Here is a 24,770-nt window from a genome sequence, read left to right as displayed (position 1 = left end):
GTGCCCTGGCTCTTATCGCCTCCTGTACCATTTCCCCTCTGACACTTCTCCAAGCCCTCCTCTTTCACCCAGACATCTGTATTCCTGTTTTCTTCCAAGTAGCTGGGAGTTAAGGTGCAAGCAAACATTTTTCTCAACCCAGCACTTGCTGCATCAGAGCCAGCCTCGCACGTGAAAGGGTCCATGAGGATCCTCTCTTCATGAGGGTTTCCTCCTCCCACCATAGACCTGGGCAGTATATTTTGAAGATAATCATAGAATCATAGAACAGAATTATAGAATCAACTTGGTTGGAAAAGCCCTTTAAGCTCATCAAGTCCAACCATTCCCCCAGCACTGCCAAGGCCACCACTAACCCATGGCACTGATGGCCTCGTCTACACAGTTTGTGAACACTTCCAGGGATGGTGACTCTAGCACTGCCCTGGGCAGCCTTTGGGGAAGGAATTGTTCCTAACATCCAGTCTAAACCTCCCCTGATGCAACCTGAGGTCGTTTCCTCTTGTCCTATTACTTGTTCTTTGGGAGCAGCGACCAGCCACCTCCTGGTTCCATCCCCTTTCAGGCAGTTGTAGAGAGCAATAAGGTCTCCCGTGGGCCTTCTCCAGATTAAACAGCAGATTAAGAGTCTGTCCCCACAGCCATTGCCCTGAAGCTAAAGCCTCACCTCCATAACACACTCAACCCCTAAATGCTTCCAAATCACATGCAGCACCATGAAAAATCCTTTTGCATTTAGGACAGGTGCAGGTCTACAAAGTTCTTCCACGTGTAATGAAACATTGCTAGTAATTAGGATAATAATAGCAAGTGCGAGCTGAGTTCTGCTTCCTTCATTTCCACCAGCTATTTATTTGCAGTTTGATGTGGTATTCGCTTCCTGTCATGCATTCTTGCAAATTACTTCTGTGCCACCTTATCTCGCCGATGTGGTTCATCCAAGGAGTGGCCGAAACGCAGCCCTGACCATGTGTCACCACCGAGAAGCTGCTTTTCGTCTGTAGGAGGAAGAAAGAAATGACTTAAAAAATCAAGGCCGCCTCATAACTGTGTGCGGTGCACATGTGTGGATCTCAGCACATGTTGCTGTGGGCTTATTTCCCCTCTTTTCGCCCTTCCACCCACATCTTTGCAAACCAGCGAGCTGCAAGCTTGCTGTTCAGCTGCAAAGTGCCTGCTTTTCATGGAACATGTGTTTGTGCAGAGCATAGTTCGTAGTTCTGTTAGGCAGGGGCTGTCCAGGACTCCCGGCAGTTGGGCTGTGGCTCGTCAGATTCTATTTTATTTCAGTAATATTTCTTGAAAGCTTATAATATTGCTAATGAAAAAGGGATGCCCTCAATAAAAAGGGATTTGCTCAAAGATTGGGCATAGCCAAGAGCAGCCCAATGCAAAGCCACAAGTGTTCCCATCGCATCCTCTCCAGCAGGGAGGGGGTGGGACCTTTCTGTATGACCATCAAAAGTGGCATTGGGTATTTCATCTAGATGCCCTCATAGAATCCCAGGCTGGTTTAGGTTGGAAGGGACCTTAAAGCTCAGCCAGTCCCCAACCCCTGACATGGGCAGGGACACTTTGCACTAGAGCAGCTTGCTCCAAGCCCCTGTGTCCAACCTGGCCTTGAACACTGCCAGGGATGGGGCAGCCACAGCTTCTCTGGGCACCCTGTGCCAGCGCCTCAGCACCCTCACAGGGAAGAGCTTCTGCCTAAGAGCTCATCTCAGTCTCCCCTCTGGCAGGTTAAAGCCATTCCCTTGTCCTGTCCCTACAGGCCCTTGTCCCAAGCCCCTCTCCAGGTTTCCTGCAGCCCCTTTAGGCACTGGAGCTGCTCTAAGGTCTCCCCTTAAGGAGCCTTCTCTTCTCAAGGCTGAACAACCTCAGCTCTCTCAGCCTGTCAAGCATCATCAAATCCCAAAGGGTCACCCCCAATCATCCCACTGGGGAAGGGTCCTATTCCTTTAGCAGGGGAAGGTCAACTCAAAGGCAGAACACAACTCCCACTGGGATGTTTAGTTGTGTTATGAGCTTTTATTTAAAAAGCACATTTATACAGCAATAATTTCGCAGATACAAACTTCAATTTTGTATTCTACAAAAGTCTTTGAATATTCTTCTCTTTACAAAATGGAACATTACAAAAATACAGACAATTTAATATGAATTTTTTTATACAAATGTCTCTAATTGCAGTTATTTTCATTAAAATATTACTACCACAGAACTACAATATTTTAGTCGACTATAAAAAAATTAATTCAAACGCTTTTTTAAGCAGCAAAATGTAAATAACACAGGTCAGGACACAGTTTATAGTCATAGTGGATATATCTAAAATTGTTTCAGAAATAATATTTTACATAGTTAATTTTTAAGGTTTTATACATTATTTATATAATATTTATATATAAAAAAAAATCATAGCTTGCTATAGTTGAAATGATAGGACGGATTCTGTGAGAAGGATGTGCAAATGGCCATTCTGCATGCTTTGCGGGATCCCTTTGCAAACACACTTTGTGAAAGGGCTGCAAACCAAGAACCTGTGGCTTCTGGGCAAGAAAAATAAACTTCAAAGTTGGGAAAAAGGAGGAAAAGGAATCACGCTCCATATAGGCACGACAGATTCACCACCGGAGTCACCGAGCGCAACACAGGACCTGGTACCTGCCGTGGCGCGTGCCGGGGTGCCCAAGGAATGAGGAGGAGGAGGAGGAGGAGGAGGAAGGAGGGATGCACAAACCAACTGACACCCAGGCTGGGACGTGCCGCCCAGCAGCCCGTCCCGAAACTGCAGAATCAAAGTTACCCCAGGACTCAGCCCCGAGGTCGTAGTGCGAATGCGTCTCCGGCAGAGCCGCCACTACCCACTTGCCAGCTCCTGTGGGCACACAAAACCTGCTGGGATTTGAGGGAGGGATGACTGGGGATGCTCTTTTCATGAAGGGCCATTTGTGGGTGCTGCACATGCCTGGGGGCTCAGGCAGGATGAACCCTCATGAGTGAGTAGAGAGGAAGAAATGTGGCTTCTCTAGACAGAGTTATTCAGTCTCACTGCATGTCTCAGGACTGCTGGTTAAATGTAGTGTGAACAGAGACCCTTCGGAGATCTTGGACCGGGCAAGCTTCTTCTAAACTAAGTCACAGTATGGAATAGAGGAGGCAAAAATACACTAGTATCAAAAGAAGAGAAAAAAAGGCAACTCTTACAAACCAATCCCAGATCTTTACTCAGTGCTGTTTCTCGCATGTAGTGCTACACAATTTACTTGTGAGTTGTTTTTTTTCTCGCAGGCATTGGAAATCTTCATAGTAAAAAAATACCCCTAAGATGGCCAGCTTTCCAAAAATCCCTTAGCGTTCATTAGGCTATGAACAATTTGGCGTTCACTACAACATGAACACTCAAACCAATTGCACATCCAGAACTCCGGCACCTCTCTTTGTTCAGCTTTTGTGGTTTGTGTGTTTTTATTCCTTTCCCATTGTCGCTTTGACTCAGTTGACCACCAACCCCTTTCAATCCAAATGTCGCAAGTTGTAAAGACCACAGAGTAAGACTTTACTGGTCGGGCAAGAAAGTCTCTCCCTACATTCTACTGTCTGATGAGATTTGAGAGCAGCAGGTAGTTGCTGTCAGCAGTCATTTTTTTTTTTTGCAAAAAAAGAAAAAAAAAAGAAAAAGAAAAAAATTAAAATAAAATACAACACCCATCCAATTTCTCAAAGGTCTACACCATGTTGTGATGGTTATTCCGTTCAATGATGTCCACAGGTGAAAGGATCTCCTTCCGGATGGGTGGTGGAGGCAGGCAAGTCTTTGTCTTGGGCTTGAAGAGATCTGAGACGTAAAAGACCTATAGAGATAAAAGGAAAAGGCAAATTTAGCCACATTGGGGGATGTTTTCTTTATAAATTTGGTGTAGAGAAGATATTAATATCTTTAAGCTGCAAAAACAGCACTACTTGTGCTATTGAACGCCTGTCCATAACACTGATAGCAGTGAAATCCCAGCGCCTGCTACCACCATAATAAGAAAGAAGACTCAGACCTCACAAAACACAGCCTAAAACCATTACAGCACAATTTCATTTCTCATCGTATAATCACCAAGTGAAATGCCCAAACCTCTGGCTGAATGGGTTGAAAAGCCAGGAAACAGATACATGGCCCCACGCTCCAATAAAATAACAAAGGTCTCCAAAGGGCTGGCCTGACTCACTGGTGAGTGGCTGTAGGGATGGAGTTGTCATGAAACAATTCATTCAGTCAGAAATCAGGTAGGCAATTAAAAGCTTTCAAATCAAAGCTGTGTGAAAAGTTATCAGCAGTGAGTCAATGGTGAGTGATGCTCTCCTCGTGCCCCACCAAGGTACTGGTATAGAGCCAGGGTCTGATCCTGAGACTAAAACCTAAGGAGAGGAGAAACTATTCCTGACTAGTTCTTCCTAAATATCCCATGATGTAACCCCTCACCCGGATGTGAAAAAGTCAGTGCTTGGCAATTCAGGAGGTAGCAACACAATAAGAAACAAAATGCTGGGAGGAAACTTCCACATCCTCCCTTGGCAGCCACTGCACAAAGCTTATCAGTCCTCCAGAACCGGGACACTTTCTCCCCTGCCAAACTTCAGCCCAAGCACCAGAAGGGAAAATTCAGCCCAAGCACCAGAAGGGAAAAGAGTCAGACAGCATGGACCCTTTGGATGGAGCAAGAAGTGGTGAGGAGTCATCATTTCATTAGCTGGCACTAAAGCCCCAAACTTTGGTCCTGCTGCCTCTACCAGCCCTAATTTCCCAGCTCATCTCAGACATCCTTAAGCACCAATAATCTGGGCCAAGCTGTGGGTTTGCTGAGCCAAAGCCCCAGAAGGAGCAGCATGTGGTTGTAGGAATTAGCAGCACATTTGAGTTTTCTCCCACAATACTTGAATACAAGACAAATCAGGTTAAAAAAAGCAACAAACCAAGTCCGTGGTGCTCAAAAGGAATTATATCAGATGAGTGCACCCAGGCTGGATAACACAGCAAAGGAGGAGCAAAGGTTTTGCCCATCTGCATCTCCACATTTTCTAAATGCCCACAGCCCAACTCAGCAGGTCGAGTCATCCTTGGAAACAACTTTTGCAAGTCCCTATCAGCACAGGCAGATAAGGAGCTGAGCTGAACATAGCAAACCTGCTGTAAGTGGCAATTTACTCGTACAATTATAATCAGGGATGCAGGAAACTGAGCTGCTGTTGCTTGACTTTTGTTGCTTCATGGAAAAGCAGAGAAGGAGCTGACATATAAACCAGCTCTTTTTTTCCATGTATATGCCGGTGTCTGGCTGCCTAGTTGTATAACAAAGCCATTGAAGTTGTTTACAGAGCATCCAAGTGGCAGCACTGGTACCTTTGGTTAAGTAACAGGATTCAACTGATCCCACTAAAGATCACAAGCTGGAGTCTGACCTCTCGCTGCAGCACTGCAGTGTAAAAGCATCTTGGATTGCTCTGGCAATGATTTTCTTTTGGTTGTTAACAACTGTAAAACCCCTGCTCGGCTCACTCGGCGCATTTCTGATGCCATCTCACTCGCTTGTCCACCTCAGAGAGCTGGATTCAATCAAAAAGATGTCCAATTTTTGCCCCAAGATAGCCATGACAAATCAATTTATGGGAGAAGATTGCAGAGCGCAAGAAGCATATGGGGGTTACACCGAGTCTAGTCCTTAGTTTGGACAGGAATGAGTTATGGTGGAGTGTCATCCTGCGCAGTTTAGCTTTTACTGTGCTGCTCACTGCTTTTCAGGGTTTAATGCAGAGGTTGGGTAAGAGTTTTCATTTCTCTTTAAACTGTATTTCACTTTAACATGGCTGGAGGTTATATAAACACTTATAGGAATCATGAAACGTGATCTTTGGGGGTTAAACAGTGTGTTAAATCCTCCTAATGCTTGAACTGTTTAACACAAAAAAGGACTAATAAACGTGCAGTTTTTCACTTGGATTAGCTCCATTTCCTGTAGAAGGTGCTCTCCACCCATAAAGAAAACTTGACAGCAGAACACTGAGTGTGTATTGTACAAAGTAAGCCAATATCTTACATTGCCACTTAACAATTCCTATTCCGTTTCATTATATTGAAGAAATATTTAATCAAATACGAAGAGGTTAAAACAACTCATTTAAGCTAACCAGAGTAACACCAGGAGCGAGTCCTTCCACAATCTCCCCTCTTCTCTCTCACCAGACAAGACAAACTACAAACACAGAGCAGGCTGCCTACAACACGCATAAAGATTATTTCCATTTAATAAATCCTCATCATATTTCACCCTGGATCAGGGTCCAAATGTTTCATCAGCTGGAAGCGCTTGACACTAATGTCTTCAGCTTGTTATTTCAGGCACTGAAGGACAAATGTGTCTGCGGCAGCACAACCTGGATTTAAGCTCTGTCAGCCCTTGGAGATGAAACTTCCAGTTGGTTCCTACTGGAAATTGCACTTTGGAAACTATGGTATTTTAATGGCCCTTGACTATCAGAGTGGACACTTGAAGACTTTGCTGCAGGAAGGGGTGTCTGGGAGCTCACATGGTGAATTAGAGGTGATGAGTTTCCAGGTACCTCCCTCTGCTTCAGAGCATCCCATGCACAAGACCTGGATCCCAGAGGTGAGCAACAACCCCCAGGACATTGCAGCATAAAGCTGCTAAACTATACATTCAATGCAAACTCCAGGGAGTCTTGGGGTGACTCTTCTTCTTGTCCCTTGCTGCAACCTCCCAAAAGGAAAGAGTCTGTTGGTACCTCATACCAGCAAAGAGCTTACTGATGGTTCTTTGCAAGCTGATGAAATGGGACAAGGGTTGGGTTTAAACCCTGCTCTGAGTCCTAAGCTGCTGCCTGAGAAGTCCCCAGCTACCAAGCCATGCCTGCAAAGGGTTTGGATACAACAGCCAGCTGGGAAGAGAAGCATGGGTTGCCCCAGGCTTGCAAGCAAACCTGAGCCTGCCTGTGAAACTCAGGCAGCTGCTTCCTATGTCAGTTTACCTCGACACAGGAAAACAGCCTAACGCTGCCACAGCCTCCCCTTCCCAGCACAGCTCCCAGCTGCTGGAGGGCCGGGAGAGGACAGCCAGACCTGCTGCTTGTCCTGGCCAGGAAGCATCCGGACACCCATCTGGAGCATCCGGAGAGCTATTGTCTTTCTGAAACCGCTGCTGGGATCCAGGGATGGATTGCCTGATCCCTATTCCTCTTACATATTGCCATTATCCCACCTCTCAAGCAGAAAGGCATGTGGAGAGGCAAATATCCCCTTGTAAAACTGCCTGGTGATGTGCGTTTGGTCTCAACAAACCACATCATACAAATGGCAGCATTTGGACTGGGACAAGCTGCTTCATTGTTCCCCATGTGGCCCAGGGTCTTTTCTCCCAGGACTGCCAGCTGACTGCTGGGATAGGAAAATACTACCAGGGTCTGGAGAAGCACCCTGATAATATTGGAATGAAGGACATGACTGTAGCATGCATTAGAGCAGCAGCAGCATGCATCAGAGCACGGACGCTTCTCTAGTTCCTCCCTGTGAATTTGCCATCTCCACATGGGATAGCGGCATCAGGCTAAACCCAACAACTACTGCTCAGCGAGTTAATAATACTTCATGAAAACTTCCCAGCAATGACATTTTTGTTTTAGCTTTGGATTTCGTTTTGTCAATGAGTGGGAAGTACATAAATAAACCTATTTTTCTCCTTGCATACTATAACATTAGCAAACTCAATTCCTTGCTTCCAAGGCTGCTTTACTTTTACATCAGTTAATAAAAAAAAAGGGGAAAAAAAACCTCCAACCCCAACCAAATGAAGCAAGTGGTGTGCTGCTCAAATCCTGCTTTCAGGAATTTGGACAGACAAAGGAACAACCATAACCCCCAGCTCCTTTGTTTCTATGGGAGGCAGCCACCCGACCCAGTGCCCCCCTGCCCTGCCACCTTTAAGCATGTACATGTGTCACTTCGAGTTACAGGGCTGCGCAATCAGGCCGCTCTTTGGAAAGCAAATTGCATGAGAACAAGCCTGGCAGCTGAAGACACGCGGGCATGGCTTTTGTTCACCGTGTTCTCATGAGCCCTTTTGCTGTGTTAAAACCCCACCACTGAAAGAGGCAGCCTGTCTCCCCTTGCTGGGCAGACACCAGCTCCCACTCCCAGGGGATGGCTTTCGGCTAAATTGTGTAGGGAAGAGCCATAATCCCAACCACCCCAGACTTCCCGCTTGGTGGAAAGCCTTGCAAATGAGCCAGCACTCGTTACCAAGAGCAGCTGGAGGAGCAAACGCTGCTGGATGAAAGGGAAATACTCTCCCTTGTCTGAATGTCTTTTTATCACCCTGAGCTGTCTGGGTGAAGAGGCCTTTGCCCAGGAGCTCAAGGCTGATGGGGAAAAACCCTAAATGCGGTATTTTGTGCTGACTATGCAGTTTGTTTGAGGAGGGAGAAGAGAAATTGCTTCACCCTTCCAGCACAACAGTGGTGTTTCCTCATGGGGAGGGGAAGTGCTGGTGGGTGCACCCTCCTTTGCTAGGTCCCCATTGGAACACCCACCATCATGCTGGTAGGATGCTCTGCTCTTGAGCCATGTTCCACCTGCAGATGAGGCTTGCACACGCTGCCACATGAGGATAACACCAGACCAAGCTCCTGGAGTACACTGCCTCCTGCCACATCCTGGCCGTAACAGGGGGTTCCAAGAGCTGCTGGGTAGGGGAGATGCCTGCTATTCCCCTGGGACCCCCACCAACATCCCCCACCAGCATCGTCCCTGCTGTTCCATGCAGGGTTGGCCATACTCACCACGCAGTAAGCCACCAGGGCTCCCTGTGCAAAGCCTGCCAGCACGTCGGTGGGGTGATGCTTGTGGTCTGACACACGGGACAGGCCGGTGTAAAATGCCATCATGATGAGGGTGAACTGGAGGAGGGGACGGAGCAGGCGGGCTCCCTTCCACGTGAATCTGGCCTGCAGATAAAACTGTGGGGAAGAAAGGGAAAAAGAAAGGTTGAGTTATTTTGAGGGCAGCAAAGGAGAAGTCTTGCCCTAAATGTGCACACATGGCAGCAAGCACTCTGTGGGGCTGGTCACTAGGCACCTGCACCCCTGTGGCTCAAAGGAGGAAGGAGTTATCAAAGGAAGATGCTCTTTGCAAATGTGTGGCCCCCAACATGCAGAGAGGAGTGGAGCTGGAGGGGTTTTAACCCATGGAGGGGATGTAGACAGAGGCGGATGGGTACAACCCATCCTTAGCGAGCCCAGGTCAAGGGCTTGGGACTCCCTGCATTCCAGCTCACACCACAGCCCTGCTTCAGCCTCCGCATGACATCCCATTGGGCCAAGTAAGGAAATTCTTCCCTATGGCTATTTAGTGTGTAACAGAAGCAAGGTCTCAAATCTGAGATGAGCAGAACCCACAGCATCTCTCAGGCGAAAAACAGGAGTCAGTGCAGCAAGCCACACCGCCAGAGCTAGCCCCAAGGATCCTCAGATGCAGCCACAACCTGTGACAACTGCAAAATACAATCCTCTAACATTGCCATCATGTTTCCCAGCCTGAGCCCTGGGGTTTGCATGGATGTAGGGAGCAGCCACTGCGTCACATGGCATGGGAAGTCATTCCTATCCAGCGAGGGGAAAGCAAGTTCCTGGCTCGACCCAGAAAGACGAAGCTGACATGACCTCAGCTGGACATTGTCCCTTTGCCGTGACTATCTCAGGCCCCTTTCCGTTTCAACCAGTGGGCACGGCCAGTTCCTGTGGGAACCGGGAAGCTGGGTGGGAAGAGAGGACAGGAAAACGGCAACCCACTGCCCACAGATGAGCGGGGAGGAAGGCTGCGGAAAGGGAGGGGACACTACATCAGCCTTCATGCTTGCAGAGCAGAGAGGCATTCAATAGCTCCAGGAGTGTAAAAGCACCTGGAAAACACTGCTTGGCTCCTGCCACTCAGACCTACTGCCCGTGGGCTCATCCGCAGCATGTATGTTCTGCCTGCTCCTAAATGAAGCACTGGAAGTCAGACCCAGTATGCTTTATGGGACTCTGCAACATCAGAGGGACGGAAAGGGGTTTAATACTCATTTACAATCCCTTTTACACAGCCAGAGCAGTTTACACTGCGTTGATATAAAAGGGAATGAAGCTCTTGTTGGGTTCCCACAAATAACTTAATGACTCCATTTACCTATAAAAGCAGAATTAATTGGAAAGCTGATAAGGGGGAAGCATCATTTTGGCCAATTTAGTATGTTTGGCTGTTGCCTAAATATTATATTTACCCCTCTATGGAAAGAACACAAGCTGGGCTCTCGAGAGGAATTGAAACATCATGTCATTTCAATAGAGCAGCTGCTCCAAATTATCCAAATTGTTAGCCAATTAACATAGAAGAGAACAGTACCAAAACAGCTCAGTGCTGGCTAATGCACATTATGATTCTGGGAAATATATCTGCAAACCAGCCAGAGTCTGGGAACTGAGCCACGTCACCACAGTGCACACCTCACACCATGCAAACTTGTGTACATGATGCTATGGGATGAGTTACAGCTGTCTAGGTCCCACAGCAAACCCATGCTGATGCAGCCCAGTGAATGGACCACTGGTCTGGTTGTTTAGTTTGTGATAAAACCCAGCCAGCAATGAGGAGGTGCTTTCCCTTCAGGTAAAATGCTGCCATCACTGAGCTGGAAAGCTAGAGCTGTCAAATAGCACAACCCCATTCTGCACAGGCACTCGCAGTGATTTAACAGCAGATACTTCATCCTGCAAGCAAATATCTCTATGGCTCATCAGCAAGGAACGGTATATTCAATTTGCAATGCTTAGGCTGGCTGAATTTTCACTGCCATGGTATTTGTGCACCCAGTGATCTGCCACTGAGAATGAACTGTGCAGGGAAGTATACTCGTGGGAAGTATTCAGGGAAGGTGGTGATAGAGGGTGCTGGGAGCTCCAATGTCTTTAAATACAATTCCTCAGTCTAGAGACAATGTACCTTGAAAAAAAACTATTTGTGAAGAGCATTTTTAAGTACACAAAAGATAGAGATATAAGCTTCCATTGCCATGGCTTAGATCTAGGACTATTTTCTTGTTCAAGAGTCTCAGCCCAGCCCAGGTGACAGTGCAAAACTCAGGTTCCAGTAGGCTGTTGCAGAGCAAAATTATCTCCAAGTACTAGATCTTATAAGACTATTATGCTCAGTTCTACCACAACAACTTGAACCCTAATGTCTAATATTATGACGGAAGTAAGACATCAGGATTAGACATTTTCCAACCCAGTTGAATCACAGAATCAACTTGGCTGGAAAAGACCTTTAAGATCGTCAAGTCCAGCCATTACCCCAGCACTGTGAAGTCCACCACGTGTCACTGAGGACCTCATCTACACAGTTTGTGAACACTTCCAGGGATGGTGATTCCACCACTGCCCTGGGCAGCCTGTTCCAGTGCCTGAGCACCCTTTCAGTGAAGACTTTTCTCCTAATGGAAGTCTTGAGGCTCTGTCACATCAACCTCCTTAAGAAAGAACTTCACTGCTGGATAATGTGACATTTGTCTGTTTTGCATAGCCTTGACATCCCCTCCAATCATTCCATCCCACAAGCTTGGCCTAAATAGTTCCTCTGCAGGTGAGGATGCAAAGTATCAATTAAAAACTAGCAATAAAAAGCAAACACCAGCTTTGCAGACACTGCTGGAGCTGAAGTGATTGAAAACCAACCATGTCTGTATATACTGACCCATTCCTGCCAAAGCACAGCACCAAAGTGTGCCTAATGTACACACTTTAGCCCTAAAAAAGGAGTGCAAAGGCAGCCTGGCACCATATGTGCTGTGATGGGGAGCACCCAAGTGCCCAGCACCCAATTCACACCCATACCTGTATATCCTGGAGGAGCAAAACAAACGGGAATAGATGCACCTCAGCCATCACACTGTCAGTGTAAGGATCTCGGCTGAGCTCCTTTCACTGCTCCAATCAATGTCTTGGGAAAATTGCTGTTTAGTTCCTCATTCATAAGGAAAAGAGGATAACAGCACTTTTCATATTCTAAACACCAGGGTGCTGTGCCATAAGTGCTTTAGAGGCAAGCCTTAGGGTGCTCTGAACTTTGCCTCTTTCATACTGAGGGCAGAGAAACCTAGGTAATAAGAGAAGATCAGAAAGTAAAATGAGAGCTCAGGTGCTAAAAAGATCAGAATTTCCCTAAAAGGGGAATTAGTGCTCTTAAGAAGAAATGGGAAGCTCCCGGTAATTTATCCAAAAAACCTGCTTTTGGTTTTTCTGAAACCTGGGAGCAGATGTGAATTGCTGCCTGCTAAGGACTGACAGATTTGGTTGGGAATGTGGGGCTGGATGGAGCCCTTCCTGGGAGGGGATGGAGAAGCAAAGGCCACAACCAGGGTTCTTTCCACCACAAACCATCACAGGGCAGCAAAACTCAACAGGAGTATCAACAAGAGCAAGGGTGGATGAAATGAAATGGGATCAGACAGAGCAGGAGTTATTTGGAGCTGCCATCCACAGTCTCCTGGCAGAGGTCGAGTTACCACAGAGCAGATGGCTTGAGGGATGTCACATTGCTCTTCTTCTGCCAGGGGACTTCCACAGTGGTGGTGGGGACAGCCCATGACCGCACGCAACCCCTGAGTAAACCCTTTGAGTAGGAGCTGGCAGGGGACATGGGCTAAAAGCATCACCTCCAGCCTCCCAGGGCTTTCTGCCACCCAGAAATCCCATCCTCTTCATGCTCTCCCCGCCGCAAGGCTGAGCTCCACCAACCACGTCCCTTAGTCACACCTTCTGGGAAACAGCTGATCTTGTTTCTGACTGTCCGACCTGGTGTTACCTCCATCTCCAGCCCCATCTGCAAACAAAGGGGTACCCAGAGTGGTACGGAGCCAAAACCTCCCAGACCCAAACTCACCCTCATGCAGCACAGTGCCCTGGCTGGGCAGAGTCAGCTGGGCAGAAGAACTAAGCTTTCAGCACCAAGCTGGCCAGAAGTCAAGGACAGGGAAAGGGCAAAGACCTCCCAGCACTGAAGGCACATGCTGGTTGCCTCTTCCTTGCCCTTGCTGATCCTCTAACCTCATTAGGAACATCCCCATCAGCTCAGCAACGCAGTTCACACCTCGGCCCTGGCCTCTGATGCAATTCCAGTTTATTCACTTACTTAGGTCACCGCTAAACTTGACTCCAAGTCCACAACCACAACGGAGTTTCCTTCACATGGACACGTCATCACTCAGCAGCACCAGACCTTCACCCTTCAGCAAGAAGCCCCAGTGAGAAGCCTCACACTTACCCTGATATAAATACATATAAACTGTGTTTGTGTATGTAAAATTAGAGACGGAAGGATAATTTTACATATAAATTAGTAGAGCACACTTAAACCTATTCTGAAGTCTTCAGTCGCACCCACCAACACACATTAAATACACAAACGTCCCTGGTTTACTCTCATTTTGTCCAGAATCAGCCAACATTGCTGAAGAATATTTACCTTTTCTGATATTAGTTTAGCTTTCCTGCATCCTCTCTGTGGTTGGCTGGGATTTCAGGCAACCTCATGTTGCAAGAAAAATCAGCATTATGGTCTTGCATGCTCGAGGGGAGCAGAAAGCATCCATTGCTCTCCACAAAGACTCCCAACATCCATTAAAACTAAACCGAGAGGTGCAAGTCAGGTCCAGAGGGCTGCATGAAATAAGCTGTTACATACCACCTCTTTCCTCAGCCTGCTATAAATACGTATTACGGGCTTGCTCAGCCAAGGAGTAACAAAGCAAGGAAAATTAAGACAAAGAGGATTACCCAACTGTAATTTCCCCTTTTAAATGCTTTATACAAAGGCCTGATGTTAATTGAGCATTCTTGGTGACAAGAAGGCTGCAAGAAACTTAGCCATGAAGTCTCAGCATTTAGAACTAAATCCCAGGGGATTTTACTGTGTTGCAAGCGCCTTTCCCCAGGACTTTTCCCCCAAAGCCCTCTGGGGCTTGGCCTTTAGCCACCTTTTCCTACTGGGAAAAGCCAAATTGCTTTTCCTTGATGGATACTGCAAGGCACTGCTGCTGTGCCAGGCAACGGGGAAGCCATGGTCACCCATCCACTGGCCACTAAATCCCTAGGCAAATCCAGCCTCATGGTGCAAGTGAAGCCCCATGGGATGTGTGGGAATCAGGTATCTTTTAATAGATCAACCTCAGCTTTCTGGCACCCGTCTCCATCAGGTGAGGCAAACTTGAAAACATTATAATTCAGAATGGGCTCCAAGAGTGAAGCCAGGGAACGCCAGGAAAGACGGGAAGTGACTTATCCTTGAAGTATGAAGTATTGTTCAATAGGGAATGCACTCAGGACGTGGCTGATCAGCTCAGTCTTTGCAGCACATGCTCAGCCCCACAGATACCCCCCAATTCTGCAAAGACTGACTAAATCCATCTCCTACAGGAGCTGGCAACTGTGGATGCCACACTTCTTACCAGGCTTTCCAAAGCCTGCTGGTTCTTTGAGCTGAGCAAGACAGCAGGGTTTATTCTGCACAAATCCCTTTGGGCTATCATAACCCTCTTTCATTTTTGCATTGATTTTGGATATTATAGGCCTGTCCAACATAACATTTTCTGCCTCCCTTCTTCTATGAGATTACTTTCTTTAGGCTCTGGCAGTGGCCATGGAGCTGAAGTGATGGAGAGCAGGGTGCTGCTAGACAAGTGAGAAGCACAGAATCATTTAGGTTGGAAAAAGCTCTCAAGATCATTATTTCCTTGCCCTGGTACACACCACATCATGCTGGTTTGTCTCAAGTTCCCTTTTTCCACCTTCAATTTATGACTGAACACTTGGTACAATTTTCCCCTGATTTTTTAAGGCACAAGGCAACTGAACAGCTGGTCAGACAGAGCCTGCCACCAAACTTATCCCTGTTTTGGGACAAGGAAAGAAATCAAACCATTCTTAAGGGTTTGGGTGTCAAAACCCCTCCATGGTGCAGGATAAGTGGAGCAGCCGGTTGTACCAGACCGAGAGGGACAGGGGCAGAGGCTGCTGAGCACTGTTAGTGCTCCCATATGGGGACAGGGAAGGGGAGCCAAGAGAGACCAGAGGCAGTTTTCTGCTCTGAAGTGTTATGCAGGAGCTAAATGCCGCTTCTGAAGCAAAGTTATAAACAGAATCAGGCAGCAGACATTGGTGCAAAGCAGTGCTGGAAAATGAGCCATGAAGGTGGAAATGCAGGGTGAACGCTTGCCTAGCTGGGCACAGCACCCTGGGTTTGTCCTCTAACCTGACGGAGCCTGCAGATCATGCCATGTGCAAAAGGAAAAGCATCAAGTTTGGCTTCCTAAAAGGCCTGGGAGCAGCACCTACTAAAAGAAACAACCCTGGAAGGACAACCTAAATCTTGCTGAATGGAGAGAAACCACTACTGACTTAAGGACTGGCAGTGCTCACTGTTTCCAGATGCCAAGGCTGAAAGCACCTCTGGGCTGACTTATCTGAATCCGATCTCCTCAGAAATAAATAAATACCAGCGTGAGGGATGCTTTTCCAAACTCAGCTTGGAAAGTTTTGCAATGGCAGCAGCAGAGGGCTGAGCCTCCTGCAAAGAGCCACCAGGGTGGCTCTGCATCGTAATGGCTGGGAGGAAAGAGCCAGAATATTTACTGGAGAAATTCAGATGTTTTCCAAGAATTATATAAAATAAGAAGGAAAACAAGGAAAGAACACACCATCCCCAACAGCCTGGAGAGCTTAGTCACTAAACTGCCCACAGGGAGGGGGGATCCAGGGCTGAAAAGGCAGGAGGGAGTAGTGGTCACTTATCTTTTCAGAGGGTGAAGGGATGGGGGGTAAGCACTGCTCAGAGATAAAACCTCATGTTTAATGTTTTTATCAGTGCCATGCTGTTTCTTTGCTTTCTGATCTGAGCTTACAGGAGATGGGATGGGGCACAAATCTTGAATGGAATCCAAACCTTTTCTCCTCCTTTTAAAAAAAAACCCTAAATAATTCATATATATATATGACCATATACATATATAGATATACACAAACACACACACACACACACACACACACACAAAAACCCAAGCAGAGATCACTCTTTAGACCCTCCAAACGCTGTGTGTGGGTCCAGCCCCTTGCAGTTTGCCTCCTGCAGCCCCGGCAGGAAGCACCTTGGCAGCCGCCCCAGCCCCGGCACAGGAAGGGTAGAGCCATTTCTCACTGACAAAGAAAAACAAGTCCCAGCCCTCGGGTCCAGATCCAGGCAGGCCGAGGCTCCTCCACCTGCTCCGCTGGCACATTTGGGAACCAGCCTTCGCTCCCCAATGGCACATCTTTCCCCCCGTCATTGCAACATGCTGGCTCACCCAACACCTTCCCCAGTGGAAACCACAACGTGGGGTGAGCAAAATTGCACAGGTCGTCCACAGATTTAATAGGATCCGGATTTAATTGCAGCCTTGGCTACATCCCAAAGCTGCACACCACAGGAGTCTTCATCCCAAATCACACCACAGGGGCTGAGAGTGGATCTTTCCACCACTGACTTGTTCAGGCTCTGTTTTTCCACCAACTCTTTCTCTCTGATGCTCATCGTGCTGTTATTGCTATGAAATGCAGGTGAGTGCCTTGGGAAAGGGGGACAGGGACAAATCTCAACCTCAAGCAAGGCTGAGGTTACTTACCACCAAATACAGCATGGTGTAGAGGGAGAAGGACGCGTGCCCGGAGAAGAAGGATTTCCTGCAAAACAAAGCAGGTGCTAAGAACCAGCCACTATAATCTTCACTATCAGAATTTGATACGTAATATGGTGACTTATCTGCTGCTACCAAGAGGGTGCCAAAGCAGAATGACCCCCACCCCGAAACCTTTCAGGTTATAAAACCTCCGTTATCCGCCCTGCTCGCTCATGAGGCAGAAAGGGAACGGATGGACAGGATGCTCGCATTGTTCGTCCCTTCCTGGTCTACTCGTGGGACAGTAGTTATTTCCAGGATAACCCGATAACTCATCGTCTCGCCTCAAATAACCAGGAAACCCTAAAGAATTAAGAAGTGAGCAACTTCTGTTGCTTAATTGTAGCGTGCAAAGTGTGGGCCTGGAAATGTCAAAAATGAGCATCTCATGGATTTGATAGAGAGCTCAAAGGGGATGTCCTGGCAGCCCTGCCTGTGTGGAGCCTCCATGGAAGAGAAGCCCTCTGCTCTGCCGCATGGGACAGCTCAAGCTGCTCACCGTGAGCTCAGCTCTGATGGCGCATTCCCACATTGAGCAACTGCTCAGGGAAACAATAGTGTAGGAGTAAAGAGAAAGGAAAAGAAATACTGTTCAGCTGAGTCCCACAGTTCCCAAGGGAAAGTGCCTGTCGCTGGTAAATTACAGCCTTCACAGAAAGCAGCATTTGAATCATCTATTGCTGGCAGAGAAACCCCCCTGAGATACTCAACATCAGACACCGACTTGGTAGCAGCAACCCGTCTCTTTGACGCGGTGGGCTCTCACCTGGCTTCCTGGACCTTGCTGTTGTTTCCCCTGCAGGTGTAGTTCTGGATGTAAACTCCCTTAGCACAGTTGATGGTGGAGAAATCCAAATCGCAAACTTCCAGGAAATGCGGCCGCAAGCGCCCGACGGACACTTTGGCAATGTCTGTGAAGGACTGGCTGATGGCACAGCCGAAAACGAAGCATCCCACCTGCTTGTAGAGTGCTGCCACGTAGGGGTTCTGGATGAAGGACCTTGATTTCTCCTTCAGGTAGTGGATGCGGTAGAGCTCTCCCGTTATAATCTGTGCGAGAAATGCAACAGAGAGGTTAGAGAACAGGAAAAATGCTGGGCAAAACCAGTGATGGGTGGTAAATGCAGGGCTAGCATCTTGAACCAGGAATGTGCTTCAATTAGTGAGGAAGGAAAGAGACCAGCATCTCTTCATCCTCCTTATGTTCCACTTCGAGCATTATAGTGCTCTAAGTGTTGAATTTCTCAATAAACAAGAAAGAAAAAAAGCTAATTTTCATTTAGCATGTTGGCATATCTTTAGAGAAGTGAAACAGTATCCAGATCTATACCAGCATAATGGAAAAAGTAATAATTCAACGTAAATCAGATAAAGAATCAGCGTGTGTTAGGGAAGGAGAGGCCAGATCACTACCCTCTTATCAAACTGATTGTAGAGGAAAACAAATGAACAGTCTCCTTATCTTCCTCTCTGAAAACCACAAACAGAACAGGGAAAGACTCAGAAAGCCCCAAATTTCTCAAATTCTGGCCCAAAAGTTGCCATCACCAGGCCCAATTCAAGCTGCTCAAATCTCTGTAAACGCCAGCTATTTCTAGGCATTCTTGCCATTGCAGGGCAGCAAATTACATTTTTCTTGGGTCAGGGGTGCTGGGGTTTGACAATATCACCATAAATCACTGTCAGGGAGCAGAGGACCTGGCTTCTCATAATTCCAACTCTAAAAAGGCAGGTTAATGAATATCAGGCTGTGAAATGAAGTCCAAATGTCTCACTTCTCCCAAAGAGGCAAAGGCTTAAATTGTTCTCCGTCACGTTACACACCTAAGTTTTGAGCTCCAGATTTACAGCTTTAGGATTTTATTCATTACTTTAAATGTTTTTATACCCGAGTAATAAATTGAGGCTTTTTTTTCCTCTCCTTTATTTTTCAGCCACTGCTTGCTCCCACCCCTCTCTAGTCACGAGGGCTATGATATGTAAAATTAACTGTCAGGAAAAATGCCTTCATGTTAATCCCTTTCTGGAGCAGCCAGCAATATTCCTCCTGGCGTGGCAGCCTGCCAGAGGCATGCAGGAGACAAGGCTCCCCTGCCTACCTATTTTAAAAGCTTGGCACAACCTTTGGAAAGTAATAAACTGGAAAACGTATAGCAATTAGACTGAGAGGAGATGAAGCTGTATCATTGTTTGAACTTAACTCGTACCCTGGCTTGAAAAAACAAAGGTTGACCTAAGGCAGCTGAAATCACAGCTAAGCAGGCTTTATCAAAGAGAGATACAACTATAATAATAAGAAAATAAGAAAAAGGCCAAGCTACAGCTTTCTGCTACCATGTACAGGAATATTTTGGGTGGCTGCACCATCATTTGGTGTTTACATGTCACTGCTCTTTACGTCATTCAGTCCTAGAAATCTGGTGGTGAACAAGAGCTGTCTGGGGAGCTGCAGTGAACCAGCTCCAGTGTCATTTTAATCATAGGATGGTTTGGGTCAGAAGGGACCTTAAAGCTCATCCAGGTCCAAGCCCCTTTCATGGCCAGGGACACCTTCCACTAGAGCAGCTTGCTCCAAGCCCCGTCCAGGCTGGCCTTGAACACTTCCAGGGACATCCATAGTTTCTCTGGGCAACCCATTCTATTATCTCACTATCCTCATACTAAAGAATTTCTTCCTTATATCTAATCTAAATCTACCCTCATTCAGGTTAAAGCCATTCCCCTTGTCCTGTCACTACATGCCCTTGTGAAAATTTCTTCTCCAGCTTGTTGGCCCACTTTGGTACTGAAAGCTGCTCTAAGGTCTCCCTGCTCCCTTCTCCAAGCTGAACAAACCTCACAGACTCCAAAGACCATTGTTTTCTCTTCATTTTGGACCACTTTCCAGCACAAGCTGGCAGCCGGAAATCTACAGCCATGAGAACTGCAGAGGGAGATTATCCTTGGATGGACATGGAGGTTCCTGCACAAGGACGCAGCCGCTGCCTGCAGCCTCTCAAAAGTCTAAATTCACAAGCAGGGAAGCTACGAGCCTCAAAACATGGCTTTTGCAGAGGGAAGATGAGACGAATTAAGGATGACACCCGATACTAGCACATGTGCTGTTACTCCAAACTCACAAACAGGTCCACGTAAAACCCGAGGCTCTTGGCCTGGGCAAGGCGTGTGACCATTTCAAACAGGGACCAACAAAAGTCTGGGGATTAATATTTTTCTCTCACCGTTGGTGGTCTGGGTAATTGCACACATGTAGCAGATTGTAAATCGGAGACTTCATACCCTTGCTAACGCGCTGCTGGGCAGCCATGAACCCTCCCCGCTTAGTTAAAGCCATGGCTCAACCTTAATGAGAAGCTAAAAAATTGGGTAAACTTGTGTTTTTGGCAAGGCTGTCCCAGATAAAGCAAGACAGTGAATAACTAATGCAGTACAGATGTGCATGAGCTGAACAGACATCCCAAAGAGAAAACAGGTTTTACAGATATTAAGCTCTTCTTATGCCTTGCACTGCTGCTGAGCCATCCACGTGGGATATATGCCATACCTACGTAATGGGCACAACTCCTGGGGCACTGCCACACTTGTTTAAGAAGAAACCAGTATCAACCTTTGCTCTCTGTGAAGGCCTTTGGCAGACTTTTGGTTGTCATGCCCATTTTGTCATTATTATAAGGTATCACCAGCAATCCAATTAACCTGTAATTACTTTTAGAGCTTTTCTCATCACTTATGTCTCTGGTGTCATGTTCTCTGCGTCTAATCACATTGAAGCGTATCACCTTTAACTGTAAAACAACCAGATAATCTGGCTTTGTAACTTAGATTATGTAGGAAATGAGTTTTCTTAGGTGTGTTTCATAGGCTTCCAAAGTCTATCAGGTGTGGGCACACAGGGCCTAGAGCAGTGCTATCCATACGAGGCTCAGGAAGAGGAAAACATCACCTTCCCCCAGCCATCCCAAGGACCGTCAACATGCTCCTGTGCTGATCAAATTAACCATCTTCCAGCAAGAAGAGCGGTCAGGAGAGATGCAACAGTGCACAGCCAAGGGGCAAGAGCCTCTCCACGGTCATCTGCGTGGAAATTTGCCTGAAGCCAGTAAATATGCAGATATTAAAACCAAACGCATACCCTCTCACATCCTGACTGAAGCAAAGGTCTTTGCCTCTGCCGTTTACTTAACGAGCACTCTGGGTGTCCTCAAGCCATTTAAAACGTGACCTAGACCTTTTACCCCGGGCTAGACTACCCATGACGCCACGTAAAGCAAGGGCGTGAAATACTGGCTGCACCATCCAAAACGCCAGCTCCCTGGAAGTCCTCACAACCACGGTCCTGCCTTCCGAAAGCAAACGCTGTGAGCGAAAGGAGCAGAGTCAGTGCCTTGTGGATTTGGAAGGAATTCCTATTATGCTACAGTAATTCTGGTATCTGGGTTACATCTGAAAAAAGAGGTCAGGCTGACTTGAATTTTCCATGCACGCTGCCATAGCAAAGAAATCTGTTGCTTCAATTCCTCGTTAGCCATTTGTATCACTCAACAGCAAATAACCCAGCTCTTGAATTTACCTTATTAAGTTACATTTGTTGTGGGCACAGTGAAACCAGGGCAGAAACATCTAATTCTTTGGGGATTTTCTTTCTCTTTTAATTGACCTGCTATTTCATGGTAGAAAGTTGATGGATCACATAGGCAGCTGATCATGTTTCCACTTTCTGTTCCAACTCCTGTATTTGCCACTGCCTCATTACTGATCAGAAGCACACTCGGCATGGAGCCGGCGTGCAGATAGCTCAGGCAGTAATGTGAAAATGAGAGGCTCTCTCATTTTGTTTTTATGGCTTTTCCACACTCGGGGGTAATTCACCTGCAGGGGAAAATTCTGCTGTGTTTATGGAATTGGGGGTCTGCCACCTTTTGGGCTTGTTTTGAGGAAGGAGAAAGCATAGGAACAAGGGAGTTTTGAGGACCTACTTTGCTAAGTGAGTATATGTGGTCAGGAAATGATGGAGAGATTAGGAAATGATGGAGATATTCACAGCATGAAGCAGCAAGGCTGAGGATGGGGTATTACCAAAGCAGGCACTATGCCATGCTGAAATACCTATTGCCCGTGACATTGCTCCTACAGGGAAAGATGACAGCTAGGAGAGGAACAAGCACTCCTGAGCTCTCCATCTCCACCGCTCCCATCGGAAGAACCCGGAGGAAGGCAACATCCCTGGGAAAGCACCTTAGAGGTGCTGACACCAGGTGAGAAGCAAAATGTAGGTACTTTTCATAGGGGAATTTCATCTTCAGCTGCAAGCGTTTAGCTAACAACCAAGAGATAGCTCTTGCCTTCTGCCCCAGCACCAGACACATGTTGGCACAGGGAGGCTCAGCTCCATGGGCTGAATTTTGGCTGACATATAAAGCTCTCACCGTGCAATTGTTTCCTAGCACAGCTCTAGGAAAGCTGGCAGAAAAGAGAAATGAGGAGGCATTAGGAAGGTGGCGCATTAACTACTTTTTATAGTGAGAAGTGTGGGAATATGCTCCCCTTGGAAGGTTTTAATTGTCTTTTTAAAACGGTTGTAATATACAATCTCTTAAAAATCTAATACTAAGCTGTGAAACTTTTCCAGGCACCAGTTAGCTGAAAAGATGGATCCTTTTTTTTTAACCTTATAAAATAGGCAAATACCAAGAGTTATTTGAATAGGGACAAACCATGCCAAGTCCTCACTGACACTCAAGTCTTTTTGTTTCTACTCTGAACTCCTACTGCAGGGTGAAAAAGCTCACAGACTTGCCCAAACAGCTTTGGGCCTGTTTATAGGCTTCAAGAATAATCTCATTCCTCTTATTACAAGCTCTCATTTGCAACTGTTTATTGCTCCATGCTTACACGGAAGCCAAGCAATCGCAGAGATGTGTACCTTGGTAGGCAGGGTGGACACACCAGCAAGACTGTGTTAAACCCCATGCCAGTGGTGCCATTGGCTAAAGAGGTGACAAAAGCCATCAGAGATGCTCAAGTGACAGGAGAGGAGGTTTCAGAAGTGGTACTCACAGCAAGGATGGTGATGAGGATGCCCGCAGCACACAGCACTGCATCGTTGATAGTCTCCATTGACTTCAGCGGGTACCTGATGCTGTCATCATCGCAGTAGAAGCCCCGCTGGTAGGGCTGGATTGTGCTTGTTTCAATGATGAGGAAAGGCAACCCAGCTGGAAAGAAGGGGAGACAACAACCAAACTCATCAGCAACAGAGCCAAACACAAGCAGCTTGCCAAAAAAAGGACCCAACTAGAAAACCCCTTGCAAGCCACGCAGCACTGTTCCTGATGGTTTTCCTTCCATATTGTTATCTTTCCAAAGGGAATAGCATTGAGATTTGTTTTTCCAAGTCTCTCTTGCGGGGAAAAAGCATCTCCTCTGTTATGGTTATCAGATGTCTGCACTGCCTGGTTTCAGTTAAGCCTTGTGCATTGCAAATATTAACTTACAGGAACGGACCCCTAAAGCAATCCCTCTGCAAAAAGCCATGAAAATGAATCTGGCACTTTCCTCTGGGGAGGGGCTGATGCTCTGCTGAGCGCCCCATGGCAGGGCAGCCCCAGAGCTGTGCAAACAAACCCTGGACGATCAAGTATCAGCACAGCTTCCCCTACCTGGTCAGCCCAGCAACCCTCCATCCCATTACATTTGTGCCTTTGAAGCCTTCCTTGGCTCCCTCCTCTGTATTTACAGGGTATATGTGTGCTTGTACCTACTAATGCCACGAGACTACATGCTTTGAGCACCTGTGGGACACCCACCCTTGACCCATCCATGCAAGGGGAAGCTGAGCACACACCCAATCAGCCCATCCAGAATAGATGCTGAACTCCCACCAAAGCCTGTTCACCTTCGATCACATTAAACCCACATAAAAACTGTTTTTAAACAGGTCGTGAACCCTCTGTGCAGGAGACTTGCATCTGCCTGGCTCAGCTGGACCTTTACACCAGGCCTGGAGCAGATATGCCCCAAAACATGGTGTGATAGGTTAGGACACACAGTATGGAGGGGACACCTCAAAACTGCTGTATGTCTGTATTCTTTTGAGCTTCTTAGAGAACTACAGTTTTGCCTTAAACCTAGGAGAGCCCTGGGGTATTTTACAGCCAGGATGATACCTTGGGATGGGCATCCTCCTTTCCTTTGCCTCAGTTTCCCCATTCATCTGTGCTATTAAGCCCATCACTAAGGGGAGCAGCATATCCTCACCAAAACAAGCCCCAGATTCTCCAAAACCCACGTTGAAAGTAAATCACAAACCACAAGGCACAGGAAACCCTCCTCCCACTTGCAGAGCGAAACCCAAGTAAGGGGAAAACAAAGGCACAGTGGTTTGAGCTCCTCCTTGGGCCAAGACAACAGGTCTCACACCCGGATCCTACAGAAAGCAGTAGGGAATATTTGTCGACCACTAACTTGCTTAAGTATCTGTGGGTTTGTTTACACAGAAGTCTAAGACATCAGAGGGATTTTCCCTTCTAAAACTAATAAAAAATGAGTTAAAAATGAAATGCTGTTGGGCTTAACTTAAGTTTGTCCCTGGTACCTTTGTAGTGATCATGATCTCCTAGATGTTATCAGCGAGGGTACCATCCAGCTTGTTAAAAAGTGTCATCAAAACAATGTTCCTCATCTCCAGGTGAACCACCTTCTGTATTTCACTTTGTGCAATCCATTTTGGCTCCTTTTCCTATCTGTTAATAGGTTTGCCTAATCCAGGATTATTCAGGGGTTTTCTTGGTCTTAAAAGAGAAAGTCTACCTCATCTGTGACCAGGAACAACCTCACACAGACCTGAAGCCCCCCAGGTATGCAAGAGCAGCCAGGGCCACTGCTCAGGACCCCTTTCAGATCCTCTCTAAAAACTCTGGCAACGGGTTCATTGCAAGTGCTGGGCCCTGCAGTGCTTGGCAAGGCGGG

The 24,770-nt window shown here is 46.9% G+C and overlaps 1 protein-coding gene across 1 annotated transcript in view; it reads right to left on the bottom strand.

Annotated features, from left to right (window-relative positions):
- Positions 1–2,150: 2,150 nt before the first annotated feature.
- PLPP3 (phospholipid phosphatase 3) overlaps positions 2,151–24,770 on the bottom strand; it is a 45,740-nt gene continuing 23,120 nt past the window's right edge. The window contains exons 2-6 of the mRNA XM_080623268.1: positions 22,860–23,017; positions 17,569–17,852; positions 16,749–16,806; positions 8,842–9,018; positions 2,151–3,854 (exon numbers count right to left, since the gene is read on the bottom strand). Of these exons, the coding sequence (XP_080479394.1) occupies positions 3,729–3,854; positions 8,842–9,018; positions 16,749–16,806; positions 17,569–17,852; positions 22,860–23,017 (803 nt within the window). The 3' untranslated portion in view covers positions 2,151–3,728. The remainder of the gene's footprint in view (positions 3,855–8,841; positions 9,019–16,748; positions 16,807–17,568; positions 17,853–22,859; positions 23,018–24,770) is intronic.

Source organism: Psittacula echo, assembly GCF_963264785.1.
Source record: "Psittacula echo genome assembly, chromosome: 7".
In the NCBI taxonomy this organism is placed as follows: Eukaryota; Metazoa; Chordata; class Aves; order Psittaciformes; family Psittacidae; genus Psittacula; species Psittacula echo.
This window is presented reverse-complemented; position numbering and strand designations above follow the sequence as displayed.